The sequence below is a fragment of the Prunus dulcis genome, chromosome 1 (assembly GCF_902201215.1).
Source record: "Prunus dulcis chromosome 1, ALMONDv2, whole genome shotgun sequence".
In the NCBI taxonomy this organism is placed as follows: domain Eukaryota; kingdom Viridiplantae; phylum Streptophyta; class Magnoliopsida; order Rosales; family Rosaceae; genus Prunus; species Prunus dulcis.
In genome coordinates, this window is record NC_047650.1 from 24,331,285 (window position 1) to 24,350,088 (window position 18,804).

At 37.3% G+C, this 18,804-nt stretch overlaps 2 protein-coding genes across 2 annotated transcripts; both read right to left on the bottom strand.

Annotated features, from left to right (window-relative positions):
* Window positions 1–4,227: 4,227 nt before the first annotated feature.
* LOC117617005 lies at window positions 4,228–5,058 on the bottom strand. Its single transcript, XM_034346274.1, has one exon. The coding sequence runs from the start codon at window positions 5,056–5,058 to the stop codon at window positions 4,228–4,230; it is 831 nt and encodes a 276-aa protein (XP_034202165.1).
* Window positions 5,059–10,108: 5,050 nt separating this feature from the next.
* Window positions 10,109–10,918, bottom strand: LOC117617021 (NEP1-interacting protein 1-like). The gene has a single exon (XM_034346275.1). It carries the CDS (start codon window positions 10,916–10,918, stop codon window positions 10,109–10,111), a length of 810 nt encoding a protein of 269 aa, XP_034202166.1.
* Window positions 10,919–18,804: the final 7,886 nt, after the last annotated feature.

Consider the following 18,804-nt stretch of genomic DNA (forward strand, 5'->3'; position numbering starts at 1 on the left):
CCTCATATGTGCTGTGGCTACTTGCTAAGACTTGCTTCAGGCCAATCAATCAACCGCTCTGATACCATGTTAAATTCAGAGAGATGGGTCAGCGGTCCACCACTAATAACACCGATATTGTCCCCAACTTAATCACCTACAAAACCCAGTAAGTGTGGGATTTTATCACAAAAGGCCTCAGTGTTATTAATAGTAAAATCATTTATTTATTTTTATATTTTATTTAGTCAAGTTTCCGATGTGGGACTCATATTCTTCAACATAATGTATGCTTTTGCATCCAAGAAAATGCTGAAAGGAACAAGTTGGGATATGAAAGAGAACAAAGGGTTGAGACTTGTGAGAGCTTATGGCCACAGACCACTCACTTCACTTTTGTTCTCTCCAGTGACTGCAATCCTGACCAGGTTCAATTTTCAAAACTTCAACTCTGCCATTTATCTTTTCTCTACTGGTCCTCCCATTCTGACGAGCCCACCGTTTTATAAATGAAGTCTATATCAAATGATATATATGCCCTTCATGATCGATCCCTTTGGCTATATATAGTGGATACTGAGTTGCTTTCATTCCCTTATGAAGAAAAAAGGAGATATATTGTACCCCATTAATGAAGTGCTTGAGGGAACTCTGGTTGGCTAGACCAGCCATTTTCTGCTGTTTTGGTGTTTGGTTCATGATGCTGCTCTCTGCATTCTATGTTTTCCATATAAGGTTTTGAACTTGTTCAGGGAATTGGGATTTTGATCCTATATTGGCATTTCCTCTTTAATTCAGTGGAGTCTTAATAAACCCTGATTTTTTTTCTTTTTTTGGTCAAATTGGATTAACCGAACTTCATATAATAGGGGAGAACCCAAAAGAAAAGACTCCCAAATTATCAAACTGGCCAGCACATGATCACTGAGTACAGACAGCAAAACAAAGGAAACAATATTAAAAACACCTAACACAGCACAAGGACCGCGTCTAGATAACCAATTGCTAGGTGAGAGACAACAAGACAACCTTAAGCTCAGAGGAGTCAGAGCCATCCACACCGGCACACAGCATTAGGCACTTGTTGGCGGGCAAGGGAGACCATCGTTGTTGAGAACATGCACAAGTGAGGTGGGGGGTCTGGATGTCCAGACTTCCGGGCTTAACCTCGATAGTGCGACAGCTGCCAAATGATCTGCAGCTTGGTTTCCAGACCTGCGCGTCTAAGTCTAGGTGCAATGGTTGAAGTTGTGATGATAATCGCGAATTCTAGTGAGAATGGGATACATACACCATCGCCCCCTTCGGATGTTGCCATTGATGCTGTCCATGAGTTCCTTTGAGTCTGATTCGAAGCAAACACAAGTAAGACCCAGCTCCATTGCAAAGAGACAACCCTCAAGAGCCGCATTAGCTTCGATCATGATGGCAGACTCAGCCGAGAAAGGAACGGCCTTGGCGCCCACAAACATTTCTATGCTTGTCACCCTAATTAGGTAGGCATATCACCCCTATTTGGACAAGAATCAAATAGGAAAAGATAATGGACTAAATTAAATCTGGTACAGAAAGATTTAAAACAGAACAAAAAGTTACTAGTTTCAGTACCATGTTGAGCATAATGAGTTGATAAGGCCACTTTGTTAGGAAAAATAAAAGACAGAAGATGAACATGGAGATCAGAGACAGGAGAAAGACAGAAGACAATTATTTTGCTAGCCAACTTTCCTGCCTGTGTTTTACGTACTATCTTATAACCACTTACAATCAGAGAAGCAGTAAGAACCAGCATACTCTCAATCACAAACCTCATCTTTAAGACCACCATCATAGACATAAAAGATAAACACTACATTTGATTACTTTCAAAGGCTATACTAATATAACTCGTACGTGGAAATCATCTTGACCATTCGATCAAACATGCATTTGGCATATTGTAGTCTGGCATCTGTGATTATTAAAAAGTACTGGTGGCTAAGATATTAGATCTGCAGATGAGAATTGACCCATGTCCCTGATATTAGCAAATGGGAAGTTTGATAAGCTAGTTTACTTTTACCACTTGGCTCTGAGATTGGGCAGAGGATCTTTGTCTTTCTTTGAGACGCGTTAACATGAAGAGTGTCAGAATAACCAGACGCAAACATCTTAATTAAGTAAGTTGTATTGAAATTTGAACCTAGACAGAAATATGAGTAAGATGAATAAAGTAGAAGTAGAAGCGTCTTGCATTTCCGAGGCGCATCCTTTTTTTTTTTTTTATAGCAGATGGATATATCAGATAGCAGATGGATATATCATATGAACGTAACAGATGTTGAACTCTTACTTAGCAGCTGCACATGCTTTTAACTCAGACGTCAGATGCTGCCAAGCCAACAAACAAGAAGGTTAGTTCTTATATATATACACACGCATATATATGGTGACTGCAATTGAAGCACGTCGGGCCCTCATTTGCCACATGCTCTTCTGCATCAACTTGAACATAACTTTTCTTGTAGCATTTCCACATCACATAATTCAAATTATTGGTATGTAGTGTATTTATCAAAGTATATATATCAAATAAAATTGAAAATTACTGGCTGGACAGAGGAATTTATGGGTGAAAGAGTAGAATTTGATTTATGAGCAGACTGGCTAGCATGTGGCTACTCGAAGTCGATATTCCTTAGTTTTAGTGTTACCAACTTTTCCCATGTAGCTAGCTCACACTTACGTCTTGGTTCACTCCAGAGTACAATAATTGTCTTTGAATAGAATGCAAAGGCATGCACAGCAACTCTCTCTATAAATACTTGGGTGGGCTTGGGTGGGTTGCTTAGTAACCATTCGAACCAAAACAGCAACCAAAGCTCAAGTTAAGTAAAGATCGATTAACAAAGCACCAAATGGGCCCTAGAGTTCCCTCAAACACTTCATTGGAGATTATATGCCCCTCTCTACTTTCTATCTACTGAAGTGTTTTTGGGGACCCTTAGCTAGCTCACACTTCCTAACTGCTTGCATTCATTGGACTCTTACAGCATGTGGTCCATGGGCTTTTTATTCCGTATCATTTCAATTTCAACCTACCGACTAAATAAATAAAACATCATGACAGTTGACAAAATAGGAAGATTCTTTATCCGAGAATCTCCTTATGAAATTCTAGAAGAGGCTCATTCTAGGACCACTTCCATCTTCAGTAAAAATGTCCTCAGTTTTAACTTTCACCCATTGTCATAAATCCTAGGGTTTCACCCATTGGCATGCATGCTAGGGTGAGTGAGTTAGGGAAGCCACCTCAATGTACTTTTCACTTTTTTCTTTTTCCTTTTTACAAGCAATAATAGGAGAGGGAAAACGAACACTGAAGACATAGGTTGAACTACAAGGCACTTGAGCATTTTACTCACTCGGATTTTCTTTAGATTTGGCACAGTTTATTGGTAGCGCCATAAATCAAGTATTTTCACACAAACCTGATTTGCTTTAAGGAGATTCATTAACAAGAATTAACACCCAGCAGATTAAAACTCAAATTAATGTGTTTAAGTATATATCCAGTTGATAAGGTTGCTTTACAAGGGCATGAGGGGTGTGGGCCCTGGCTAACCCACATCATATAATTCTCAAATAGCTGTAATGGCTGTACCAATGTGCACTTCAATGTCTGGCTATACTAGTGCCTTAAATAACTGTGTCTAAAATCCAAAACCACACCAGAGACACAGAGGTGGAATTTGGCAAAGCACAATTTGGGAAAAGAGTTTAGAGATGTGGCATTGATGCTGTGGATGATGAGGAATAAACAAGATATAGCTAGCTAGGAAGGTCATTACTTTAGTGTATTAAACAAGATATAGCCAGCTAGGAAGTCACAATATATATAGTTAAGCTGGGTCTTATTTATGGTGAGATGTTTGTTGATGTTATTATCTCTCAATTCAACAACCTGCAACTTTTAATGCTATATCCTATATATGTATGTTCCGCTTGTATCCATGGTGAATTTATTTCTAAAAAGTTGCCGCTTATATGATCAGAACAACTTCAAAATTAACCAAGGAACAACAAATTAAGCCTCAAGAGTAAAAAAACCAAAGCAAAGCACTGAACAATATTAAACCATAATGGATCATATATATTTATATAATGTAATTCAATTACAAGTTACAACAACATTCATCCAATCCAAGGAGATCTTAAAAGAATGACCAACTTCAAAGGAACATCGAACCAATTAAACAAAGGTTTTCATCAATCAGTCGGCACCTCAAAGCGGCAAACAGGACAGTAGTGACTTTGTCTGAGCCAGTTTACTATGCACTCGCCATGAAACACATGAGAGCATGGCAAGCAAGCGACAGTTGTTCCTCCCTCAAACTCATCCATACAAACACTGCAACTCTCACCTTCGCTCACACTAATTCTCCTCCTCTTTCTCTTTCCACCCTCTTCCTCCTCCTTCACATCATCACTTACACTCAGATAATTTCTCCTTATTGACTCTCCCCCTTGACCAACTATAACCTTCTTTAGGACCTTCTTGATGGATGACTCACTCGCCGGCACCATCTTGACCTCCTCCGCCGCCAGTGACTCCCTCATAACGCTAGCCACCAAACACTGCTGGCACCGATACATGCGATGGTCTTTAAGAATGCAAACGTCCAGTCCAAATAGCATGCCAAGCCTATTGGGAAACTTTTTGGGGCGAGCTTCGCGACCCTGCTTTACAATCTCATCCACTATATCCCGCACAACACGATCCCTTGTGATCCCGAAAGACAACATGGCCTTAGAAAGAACAAGATACGAATCCTGGTAGTTCTCTAACAAACTTTGTTCAAGGTAGATTGTTTTTTTATGTTGTTCGAGGCATTGATAGATAAATTTTGGACGACTGGTTCCAATATCATCTGGGGAACGAACATCGTAGTATATGTGGTTGACTTCGTAGTCAAAGTTGACCCGAAGCCTTTCATCATCATCATCATGGAAGCCTTTTAGTAAATCTGGGGTAAGGGGTGAAGTTTTACAGCTGAAGTGCCTGTCCTCGTGATGGACTTCAATTGCTTCTTCGTCCATGGCAATTGATTCAGTGATGGGCAATAGTTTCTTAAAGAGAAGAAGTAGCTAGGGTTTTAGAGTTGTGTAGAGTTAGGGATGCGACTAACAAGTATATATAGAGATTGGGTGGTGGTGGTTGGTTTCCAAATTGGTATAGGATTATTAGCAATTAAATTACCCAACTCCGCTTTCTTCAGCGACAAGTTTCTTAAACACTCCCACTTGTTTTAGGAAAAATTAGAAACAATTTTTTTTAATCTCAAGTAAAGTTGGTAATTCAAACAAGCACCTGCATTTTAAAGGGAGCCAGCCCGGTACACTAACTTGTGTTACCGGGCTATTGCTTGGATATATATCTTGATTTCCTTTCATGAGTCTTTTTTAATTGAAATTTTATTCTTAGAATAAATCAAGTGTTTGGGATTGAATTGAATTGGATAAGTCCCAAAATTCAAAATTTTGTTGAAGCAAAGAAATAAGATAGAGTCGAATGTTTTTTTTTTTTTTTTTTTTGGTTGGGGGTAAAGATTAAAAGGGATAAAGTTGCTTAATGGCTCATTCATCTTTTACCTACTTACTTGAACAAAATTTAGAAGTTAGCCTTCTTCCTTCAACCTACATTGAATAGTGAGCTATCCCAATCCTAGGATTTCATATGTTTTACTATGTATTAATATGAAGGGAAAAAAAAAATATATGTGTACACGTACAAATATATATATATATATATATATATATATATATATATATGGAGGTTCTGGTAATATATGTATCATATAATTGTTGTGTACGTTTTTACTTTTTTCTTGACCACTGATCAGTTATCTCTTGGCTCGCTAGATATGATTCCTCTTTTTCTTATTTTTATCTTATTAGACTTTTTCTTCTCTCCTCTACTCCTTTTTTTTTTTTTTTTTAAATTTATTTTTAGTATAGGCGATTGGAGAAGGAGGTTTACACAAATTATTTTTCTAAATGCTCGAAAATGAATCTTGAAATCAAGGTAAGATTATATGATATTTACCGAGCTTTTACAAAATCGCTCTCATCAATCCTCTCCTCTCCTCTCTAGCCACTTTATTCAATCTTGCAAGAAAGATGCCTACTTATCAAGGATGCTCTTTTCTATTATAAACTCATGGTATCAACGTGAAGGCTATATTAAGTCAATGGCTATAAACTCATGGTATAAACCCAGGGCATTGAGAATTGGGGCCGAGTGCCGCCCATGGCTGTACTCTTTCGTTTATAATGAATCTGGCAGATGCAGTAATAGAAGCCGCAACACTGGCGCCAACCATGTCAACCCCAAAGACTAGCTCAAAAGAAGTTGATCACGACCTGCGAGATATGCCATCAAAATTTTATTTGGTCCCTTTTTGGCGTTTATTTTGTTTTTTTCACCAAAAATGATAAAGGCATTTAGGAACCACCTGATTTAAGGAATATACAATATTTTACTAGTCTTAACTTAGATATCTTCCTTCTAGTGTTGATGGGTTAATAAATTCGATCTTCTGAGTTTCATCTCTCTTATAACAAGGAAGCTAAATATAGAAAACAAAATCAACTAATTAGATCAAGCCCATAACCTAGACATGGTAACCATTAACATGTAAATCATCATCCTACAATCTCACCAGCACAAAACCAGGCAAAGCATTCCAAGCCAAACAGGACAGCAATCCCGGCATCCTCCACCCTCAGCTCCTGCCTATTCTTCCACAGTTGTTTGACATAATAAACCTCGGCGGCTTTGGCAGGTTAAGCAACAAGTTTGGCAGCAAGGTGCGTTTGGTGTTTGTGATCAAGTGTATTAGGGTGTACCATGAGTATTTTTGGTAGTTAAATAAGGTGTACTTAGTTAATTTTACATTTTGATTAAAATACTAGAGTGTACTTAGATCACAAGGTGTACTCAATTAATTTTAGGGTTTGTTTAGCAACACTCTATTTCTAAAAGTAGGTCTTTTTCTTTCTTTCTTCCTTTTCTACTGATTTTAGTTTTCTCTAAATAAAAGTTAAAGAGTTATTGTTGATACTACGTACCATTTATTAGAACTTGATAACTCCATAACTCTTTATGTTTCATTTGTTTGGTTAAGGATTTGAGCAAATATATATATGCATACATACACTAGTACATGACACTCCCAATAACTTTGATTTTGCCCAAGTTATAATTATGAACAAACTGAGAAATTACTAGCTATTTAGCAACATATCAATCAGTTGTGGTTTCAGCAATTGCTAAGTAAAGAGTAAATCTATCCATCCATGTAATCATATATATTGAGTTTGTGAAATTTGAATCTAGACAGAAACATGGGGAAGATTAATAGTAGAGAATAAAGTAGTTGTACATCTAGTAAGTGATAAAGCTCGACAAGCCCCCCAGAGCTTTCTCTATCCCCCAGCAAAGCATCTTGCATTTCCGAGGCGCATCTTCCTCTCGTCAATCTTTTTGATAGAGATCATAGAGATGGTGTCAGGTCCTCATTTGCCACATGCGTTCATCAACTTGAACAACCTTTTTAACGCAGCATCTACATCACAACAATATATAAAAAAGGACACCCATTTTAATCATTTTAATTGTGATTTGCAGCCATTTAAGCAGATCACTGGCATGTGGCTACTCGAAGTCGATATTCCCATGTAGCTAGTTCATAGTTGCGTCTAGGTTCACTGACAATTTTTCTGTGATCTTTGAACACAGAACAACATATTGATCAGCTCAATGCAAAGACAACAACGTTACTCTCTCTATAAATAGTTGGGTTGCTTAGGAACCATTCGAAACCAAGGCAGCAGCCAAAGCTATGAGTTAAGTAAAAAGGTCGATCAACAAGGCATCAGATGGCCCCTAGAGTTCCCTCAAACACTTCATCAGAGATTATTATGGGCATTATCTTAATTATGCCTCTCTCTCTCTCTACTTTCTACTGAAGTGTTTGGGGGGACCCTTGGAGTCATTTGATCGATATATAGCCTACCACATGTGGATAAGCTATAGCTAGCTGCAATATTAAAGTAAGTGCTTTCTTGTTCTGCTTGATTTATTCATTTGCTTGATAACCAATTATGGTCAGTTAAAAATTAATTAACTATTTTTTTTCCCAAATCCTTTGCAGCGAGCTAGATTACTTGTGGAAGGTCATTACTTATTTTAGCTCTGTTGATTTTTTTTATGGGAGTGGAAAAGTGGTTTAGTATGTTAAACAAAAATTAAAAGGATCTCATAATTGAGTGTTGTTCATGTTTGAATTGTGTGTTGAAACTTCGATTATTTCTCAATTCCACCTGCAAATCTAAAAGTGCTATATGTATATTAGATATTGTTGATGAATGATATGACGATGAATTTAGGGCTAAAAGAAACTGCATCACAAATGAACAAAGCCAACAAATACTAAACAACTAAACCTTAATTATATAATAAGATCATATGTAAATTAGTTAAAATATTAATAACAATTCATCCATCCAAGGAAGCCTCAAAACAATCAAATTTAAAGGAACCACGGAACAACCAATCGCGACTTTTTCTTAGTCATCTCCATACAAACACTGCAACTCTCACTTTCACTTCCACTACTTTTTCTCTTTGTACCCTCCTCCTTCACATTATCACTTACAACGCTTCTCCTTCTTTTTCTGTTTGTTGTACCCTCCTCCTCCTCCACATCATCAACTACACTTATTCCCCTTGTTTTTCTCTCCCTACCCTCCTCCTTCACATTATCACTTCCGGTAATTCTCCTTCCTTTTCTCTTTGTACCCTCCTCCTTCACATCAACACGTGATCCTAATTTACCATCTATGACCTTCTTTAGCACCTTCTTGATCGATACCATACCTTTATAATTGCTCGCCGCCATTGATTTCCTCCTAACCTTACCCTTCAAACACTCCTCACACCTATACATGGCATGGTCTTTTCCAATATGAACATACAACCCCCATACCTCTGGACGCTCGTCGGGAAAAATTTCCCGTCGAATTTTGCGACCCCACTTTATAATCCCATCCACTATTTGATCATGCAACCCAGCATTCTCATCTGAACTTGCAATTCCAAAGGACGACAACACCTGAGAAAGAAACTCGTACGACTCGCCGCACTTCCTCAACACAGGCTTCTCAAATTCAATTGTTTTTTCATCTTTTTCTTGAAATTGGTCGACGAGGGTTTCACGACGAGTTCCAATATCATCTGATGAACGAATATCGTAGTATATGTGGTTGACTTGGTAGTCAAACTTGACAAGAAACTGAGCCGGCGATGAAGGTTCGTAGCTGCCTAGTAAGTGTGGGGCAAGGAGTAGCACGTAGAAGTCCAAGCTATCCTTCTCGTGATGGACTTCAAAATCTTCGACTTCCATGACTGAAAGAAGCAGAGGTTCGTAGCTGCCTAGTAATTATGGGCAAGGTTTTAGATTTTATATTGTAGAGGTGGGTTGTTTCCATGTTGGTGTCGGATTAAGAAACTGTTAAAGAACCCAGTCAAGACTTGGGTTTCTTCGGTGGGAAGTTTCTTACCTTTTGGTTTCCGACTTCTTTTGGGAAAATATATCTCAAGTTCTGATTAATTTTCCAACTAATTAATTGGTAAAATTTACTTGGGAATAAAGTTACAAATTTTGGTATATATGTAAGCACAATTTTTGGTAAATAAGCCAAAAAGGACAAACATAGAAGAATATTTGGAAAGAGGGCTTGGGAAGTTTGAAATTATATATTCCAAACTTTTACTATCTCGTGGGACCCATCTGTAGTGAATATCAGAGATTTTCAAATACTGATGGTGATCTAATCCTAATTGAATTTTCTCATGTATTTATCCCTATTGTATTTATTCTTTAATTATCGTTTCAGTTTAGATAGAAAGTCATATTATAAATGAAAAGAAATGCATATTATCAAATGTAAATAACACAGAAATAAACAAAACAATTGACAATTTTTTATTTATTAATATGTAATATTTCAATTACAATATACTTTCATCCAAGAAGATCTTAGAATGATGAACTTTAGAGTACATCCAAATTAAGCAAGATTTTCCTCAATCAGCAGTAGGCACTTCAAATCGGCAAACTGGGCAGTAGTGACTTTGTCTGAGCCATGTCCTTATGCACTTGTCATGAAACACATGTGAGCAAGGCATGCAAGCTACTTCTGATCCTCCATTAAACTCTTCCATGCAAACAGTGCAACTATCACTTTCACTTACACAAACTTTCCTTCTCTTTCTCTCTCGACCTTCTTCCTCACAACATGATGCTTCTTTGTCATCTGCACCCACTCGAACCCTCTTTAGTACCGTCTTGACCGCTGAATCACTCGCCGGCACCATGCCCTCATTATTACTACTACTCATTACTATCTCCTGTAATTGCGTACACGACTCACAGCGACTCTTGACTTGCTCTGTTCTCATATATACGCACAACCCCAACACCTTACGACCCATGCTGCTAAGCTTATTGCCGAGTATGAGACCCTGCACTATAATCTTATCCACCATATATTTGTTGGATGCATTATCTCTACTGATTCCAACTAGCGCCAGCATGATAGAAAGAATCCCATGCGCCTCGCGGAAATTCTTTAACTTGTCCATGTCGAATCGGCATTTTCTTTCCTTTCTTTCCACATATTCTCTGATGGTGGTTTCAGTACGGTTCAAGGAACGGTTGACGTATTTGTAATGGGTATCGTGCACAATCTTGACATGAAACTTAACCGGCTGCACTGATGAACGGTTCCGGTTATGAACACGATTAGGGTTGTTTAGTTCTGCGGTAATGTCGTTGAAGCTGAAGCTGAAGCGTATACGCTTGTGATGGATGGCATTAGCAAGGAAGTCTTCCATGGAAATTAGTCGCGGCTGGAAACTAGAGTTTGAGAATTGCTTTGGTTGTTTGAAGAAGTGTATTGTGGAGTGAGAGGACTAACAGATATATATACAGGGTAGTGGGTTTCCTTATTCGTTGGGGATTGGCCTACTAAGACTCGAGTTGCTTGATCGAAACGTTTCCTTTTCTTTCCTTTTGGTAATGGGAAACCGCCTTAATTTCTTAAGAGAAAGTAACTAATTAGGTTAAGCACAAATAATTAATTTGTATTATTCTTCCTCCAATATAAAGATGTGTGTCATACAGAACATAGGCATCTTCCGCTTAAAAATATTAATAATTTTCTTTTCAATATTATGAAGAAGAAAAGAGTTTGAATTTTGATTTAAAGATTTAGCTAATGGAAAAAAGAAAAAATATTTTTACAAATAGGCTCATTCTAACATTACATTTATAAAAAAGCCCTTTAAGTCCAATACTTTAGAAAAACTTCATGTTGTACTTTCAAGTGGTAAAATTGTAACACATTAATAATCAATTAGAATATGACAAGTGGCTAGTTGAGGGTTTTATTTTCTCCAAACAAGCTCTCTAAGGATTTTTGTATAAATTTCATGCTAGAATCCACCCTTTTTTTTTTGGCCACTTGTTAATCTATATATATAAAGTGAAAGGCAGAGAATGATAAAACATTCAAAATATCAGAAAATGCCATTGGTTAATGCAAATATTAAGAATTGAAACTATTAATAAAATGAGGATAATATGGTAAATTCACACTTTTTCATATTAAAAAATTACAAGAAAAATCAGAAAATAAATCCTATTTTTATGGAACACAACTACCCATTATTATTTTTTAATTCTAAAATAAATTTTTAATTTTTTTTTAATTTTAAAAAAAAAAAACATGTCGAATGCGGAGAGGCTAGTTCTAATAATGGGAAAATCTGTTCAAATTTAAGAGAATTTTAAGGTCTCTGGTTCGAGATATATAATTATTCTTCGTAAACCTGTATGTGTGGTTCAAGTCCACCTATATATGATTTCTCTCTCAAGTCTCAGTTTGTGTGCATTGTTTGTAGCTTGTTTTATCATTTATTAGGTACACCAATTGAAATAAGAATCGTACGCTTGAAAATTTTACCACCATAAATCCATTCATTGATATGTTGTTGAATTGAACAATTCGAGTCAATCATTAGAACACAACATAAGTATATATGTCTCTAGTTTCTTTTTTTTCTTTTTTCTTTTTTTTTAAAGATAAAGGCTATGTTGCATTCATAATTTATGCATAAAGGCTGTCAACCACAAGATCTACTGCAAATATACATAATCACAAAGGATTGTTACAAATATAGAAGCACAGTAACCACAAAGGGTTAGTCCAAATATGGCCACACATGGCTAAATAAATTTTATCATAAAAGCCAGTAGCCTGGAAAACCACACACCAAAGTAAATCTACAACTACAACCTTTACACTCTCACAAGTAGAGACTAGACTACAAACAAGCATCAAACTCACAAAGGGATGATGCAATTATTACAACTCAAGCAAGCTCAAACACACAAGTAAATAAAACCGCTCAGTCACTTTGTCTATCTCCAAATCACAAGTTGAAACAAACCACAGAGATCTAAAGTATATCTAAAGTAAGAGCTCCAAATCTGTAAAAAGAAGACAAACAAAACAACCAAGCCTAGAACAAACTAGCCAAAATGGCAAAACAACAACAACAGACCAAAGGGGAAAGCAAGGGAATGGGAGAGTAGAGAGAGGGGAGGGGTGGAGAGAGAAGGGGAAGGGAAGGAACCCACCCCAAAAGGGGGTTGGCGGTTGAGGATGCTTAGGTTTTCTCTTGCTCAAAGGTTTTCTATTACCGTTTTTCTTCTGCTTTCAGTACCTGATGACTAAGTTTGAAACATTCCAAATTTTATTGAACTAAGAAGTTGAAATTTTTTACAGAAAGCAGTATAATGATTCTTACAAAGTAGCTGGACCAATTTCTTATCAACTCAAAATTGAAACGGATCCACAATTCCACTATAAACAATTAGGAATTGAATGGAATTTAAAATTTATAAGCCATTAATTCACCATAAATCAATTAATTCACCAAACTTCAGGTCTCTTCCTTTAGTTCGGTGGGAAGGCGGCAATAAGAAATTATGCTTCTTCTGTTGTTGGTTCAATCTTATCAAACCAAGGTTTAAACGAGATGAAATACAAACACAAAGCTGCAGTAATAGTTTATCTCCAGAAACTTTGCAGAGCCTCATTAAGAAAATAGGGTTGAAGTAGCCCAGCAGCATAGTGTAATTCATCAATCTGCATTATATATGTATATGCACATTAAGAAATCAACCCAAAAAAGTTATGAGGAGAAAAACTGTACTGAATTGCAGCGGAAGGGGAGCTCAGTGGACGAAAACTTCAACTTAATCCCAATTCAACAATCTGCAAGAGAAGTATACGTAGTTAGATAAGGATCCTTTTATATTATATACAACATATAATTAGGCTGATCAGAAGATTACATATATTTTTCTAGCATCGATCTGGTTGATCCGTGTCAGATGATACCCAGAGTTCCCCCAAACACTTCAGTAGGATAAATTAGGGTACATATGTACTACCCTTGATAATTTCCCCAATGAAGTGTTCAAGGGAACTCCAGGGAACAACTAACGATCTCTTCTGATTTCTTTCTGTTGTTGTGGTGTTCTTGTGTAGGGCAATTACCTACAATATTTATGGTAGCTAGCTAGCCTACTGCTCATTCATATATAATATCTGAATTAAGAAGGCCTTGCTAGCCCCTTCTCGTATGTTCTACGTACTACGTATAGGAGAACCATTAGATTAGAGACCTGATATCCTCATACCTTTTAGGGTTGCCCAATTACCTAAATTGATGATGAACCTGGTCAGAATTGTGGGGAACATGAGAGGGTGGGAATATTGTTGAAGTGAGTGGTCACAAGTTCTCCCCGTGGACACAGCTTTTCTACTTTTAGTACACATCCTCTTCAATCACTTTCATTCCTATATTTAAGGTCTTACATTTTCAAAATTATACTTAGCTTGCATATTGGAGCCCTAAGTCACATTATACTTCGCTAGTTGGCTTAAAGACAACTCTAAAGGGAAGTAGTTAACAAACATCTTAGCTTAATTTTGTGTTGTGCTTATCAGACTAAGCCAAGATTCTATGGATGGAGAGTTGAACGAATCGGTGCGAGCCAGGTGGTTATCTTGTTGATGCTATTGCTCAAGTTGGAGAAACTTTCCAGTGCTTACCTGGTTTTCTAATAAACAAGCACTTTCGTGTTATGATCACATGCGCTCAGTATATATGTACAAGATTTTGGTAGAGATATCTGTGAAAAGGAAAGGCTGGACAAGTAGATCGACACAGCTAGCTAAGGTATCTCTATCTATCAAAAAAGGCAGAATGGCGTATGTGGCCTCTCACCACCACGGCCTCAAGATTCTTTCCCAAATTACTTACCTTCTATTCAATCTAACCCACACTTGTGTCTAGGTTCACTGCCGACCTAGTACTAGCTAGTTCTGTTGTGTCGTCCTCTTTAGTCTCTGCTTAAACATATTTCAGAGGCACACATATCATGTGGTGACCAAACGCAAAGTAAGCTAGATGCAAGCGCACTACTATAAATAGATAGCTAGCATTCATATTTGGTTTCATAAGTTCCCAAGCGATCAAAACTAGCTAGTCGTAAGCTAATAGTACATCTGGCATCAGGTGTCCCCTAGAGTTCCCCCGAACACTTCATTGGGATGTCTAACTCCCTTAATTAAACTAATTAAGGGATAAGTTATACTTACAATCTCTACTGAAGTGTTTGGGGGAACTCCAGGTGTCATTTGATGATATCTCAAGACTCTAAGTGCTACAGGAGAAGCAGCCAGCAGGTTGGTTACCACATGCAGGACGTATATAATTGACTGGTGCATGGGGGTTTGAGTTGATTATAATTAGCTGGCCTTCTTACATATTCAGATCCAGCTACATATCATTTACTATAATTAACATACTTTATTTCTCTTATTTGAAAACAGGATTTTCTTTTCCACAGCACCCCTTCTCTACACATGCAGTTTTCCATCATTGATCTTCTAATTAGTAGCCCAATAAAGAAATGAAGCATACATATACTTTTTGTTTTCCTGTGTTCACAGGACACCTGAGAAATATACTTGGGAGTTGGGAGAGGATGACTAGAGCCAATCCACGAAGAGCGAGCACGTACAAATATTATAATTTTCTTCTCTGCAGTATTTTACTTCTTCAATTGCTAGTTACAAACAAACTTACAACTTTCATCAGAAAAAACAAACAAACAAACTTACAACTTGGGCGCTGTATTTTATCCTCAATATTTATATATGTATATGTGGTTACACAGACTAATTTACAAATTACAATACATGATTGAATAAAAAATGGCATAAGTACATATCAAGTCCATATATAGATGCACTTGATGTCGTACAAGACCAAAAAATCGAACTACAACTTCCTTAATCCATCACTTTATTTTCATTTCTTAATTTTTATATTTTGTCTAGTTTTAGGGCTTACTAAAATTTCTTAATCTGCCTCAAAACCAATCACCAATGGCTCTTGCAAGTGTATTGCTAGCTTGGCCCTCAATTCTTAAGTTCTTGCGATGCATTGTTAGACCGCACAAAACCATAACACGGTCCAAGTTCCAACCCAGACGCACAGACCAAAGAACTATGTTTAGTTATAGGATGTTTTCTTTGGACTGGTAACTGCCTAGCCTGCCCTTGTAGAAACGCCCATGTTTAGCAGGTGTGGGGTTTTATACAAAAGGTATCGATTCTATTAGGAGTGGAACCATTTATTATATGAGACTTTCTATTTTATTAAGTTTCCCATGCGGGACTCTATGTATTCTTCAACAGTTTCTTGCTGGGTTTGCCTTTTGCTTGGGTTGCATTGGTTTTATATGTTCTTGGTGTTGTCATCTGGGTTCTTGGGTGAGTTAATTCATACACATTTTCCTTTATTTTTTAAAAATTATTTACTTTAAAAAACGAAAATTATTTACTAAAAATCCAGAAATATGGCTTATAGATATGTTTTTGGGAATTAGAGTTTTTCGCTTACGTTTGATTATGGTTGAATATGGTGAGTATGGTGTACTTATTAAAATTACATTTGTTTCACAATTCAATATATTCTTTTTGGTTATTTTATATTATGCTAAATTAGTAATTCAATAAATAGTTTGATAAGTATGGTGTAATCAGTTAATTTTAGAGTTCGTTTAATAGCACCATATATATACATAGTTTGAAATCATTAATTACAAATGACCTTTCCTTCACATAAACGACATACCACTTTATATTCCTAATATACGACACATGAACTACCAGATATTTTTGTGTCCTTTACAAGTTTTTTTTTTTTTTTTTTGGTACAGAGGAGAGCTAAAGCCCCAAACCAAAAAGAAACTAAACATAAACTAAATGAGGTCTAACAGCACCTCGAACATCAGCAGCTAACATATCACTAAGAAAAGCTGGGGCCTCCAGAAACACATGAAGACCAGGAGCAAAATCATAACTCTTCGTAGCGAGAGCATCTGCATCACAATTTTGTTCACGGAAAATATGCTTCACTGAGCAACACCAATCTCCACTGTGCGAACACCAGCATCCCAAGCTATATTAAGCCCCCAAAAAATCCCCCATAACTCGGCCTCAATGATGGAACCATAGCCTAGATTCACAGAGAAACCCTTGATCCAACTCCCACAAGAGTCTCTTAACAAACCCCCAGCCCCAATAAGACTAAAGGAATTAATTCTGCTACCATCAGTGTTGACTTTACAAACACCAGGAAGAGGGGCCATCCAATGGAGATGAACAACACTACGCTCAGGGAGAAAAGCCATTGGATTACAAGCTGAAAGCCACTCCAAAGCACACTGATAAATCATTAAATGAGGTTCAGCAGGCAAGAGAAAATTTTTATCAAAAACCACTTTACATCCCCATTTCCAAATAAACCAGAGGAAGATAGCAAAAACCAAATACCAGGGCAGGCCATGGACAACAAACCTCTTAAATTTCAAGTTATGCAACAGCCAATCATCATAATCATCCATCAACTGACTAGCTTCCACTCTCCCAAACCCAAGTCTATTCCAAATCGCAAGAGAGGCAGTACAATCCTTAAAGAGATGAGCACAAGATTCCAAAGGACAGTCACATCTAGGACAACCAGCAACATTAGTGAGCTTTCTCTTCAGTCTTTGAGCATTCATAGTAACTTCTTATGACACAGCAGCCAGAGGAAGGTCTTAACCTTTGGAGGAACATGAAGCTTCCAAATAAAGTCTCATTTCCAATTAGCACTACCCTCATCCAGATAAAAGCTGCTATAGGCAGTTTTTACAGAAAATTGGCCATTAGAGGTGAGCTACCAGATGCATTTATCCTCCCCACTACCATTATAGCCAGCATGAGTACTAAGGATCAAGTTGACAATATTTATAGGCAAGCATTCCATTAAGCAATTGAAATCTCAAACCCCATCCTCCAAAAAATCACTAACATTTAATTGAAGCATTTCATCAGATAAATCAATCAAAGCTAACTGCTGTAAAGGACCACAACTAAGCCATCTATCAGTCCAGAACAAGATATCATCACCAAACCCCCACACACCATTTAACACCTGCAGGAACTTGAGCACCATATAAGATACCCTTCCAAACATTGGAGCTACTCCGAAGCTGCAGATCTTTAGCCGCAAAGATATCACCATGCCTTAGATACTTAGCATTAAACACTTGAGCCCAAAGACCTTGCTCACGTTGCAGTAAGCGCCAGCCGATTTTAGCAAGGAGAGCTTGATTCATCCAAGCAGAATTTTAAAACCTAATCCGCCAGCAGATTTGGGCTTACAGATAGTGTCCCAATAAACCAAGTGAACCATTGCTTGATCAGTAGAATGCCCCCATAAAAAATTTCTGTTTAACTTATCAAGTTTCATATAGATGGAAACTGGCAGTTTAGCTGATTGCGTGGAATAAATAGGAATAGCATGGGTGACTGATTGAAACAGGGTTAAACAACCAACCATAGAGAGAGTAAGACTTTTCCAAGAAGATAACCTCCTTTGGACTTTATCAATAAGCTCTTGGTAAGTAGCTTTAGTGACTCGTGTGTGTATGAGAGGAACACCAAGATACTTGCCAAGACAAGTAGTGAGAGGGGAACCACACATAGTTGCAATATCCTGAGCCAACTCAGAAGAAGTATTTGGAGAAACATAGATCATAGATTTCTCAAAACTCACCTTCTAACCAGAGAGACTACAAAAATCATCTAAACATTTCTTCATAACAATAGCCTGATTGATAGAAGCTTTTCCAAAGAGAATCAAATCATTCGCAAAGAAGAGATGAGAGATAAAAGGACCGCTTTGGCATATATCTGCACCGGCTTCTAAGCCTTGTCTTGAACAGCCTGCTGAATAATATGTGAAAGCTTTTCCATACACAGAACAAAGAGATAAGGGGAAAGAGGGTCCCCTTGCCGAATGCCACATTTAGGAGAGAAAGTATTAGTTAATTCACCATTGATAATCGCCTTATAACACACGGAATTAATACACTGCATTAAAAGCTCAAGAATTCTCCCACGAATCCCAACCTCCCAAAGCACTTTTCTAATGAAATCCCAATTTAACCGATCATAAGCTTTGGATAAGTCAATTTTCCAAGCAATGAAACCCTTCCTCCCTTTAGAACTTTTAAACTTATGCAGCATTTCTTGAGCCACAACAATATTATCAACAATTTGTCTCCCTGCGACAAAGCTCACTTGATTAGA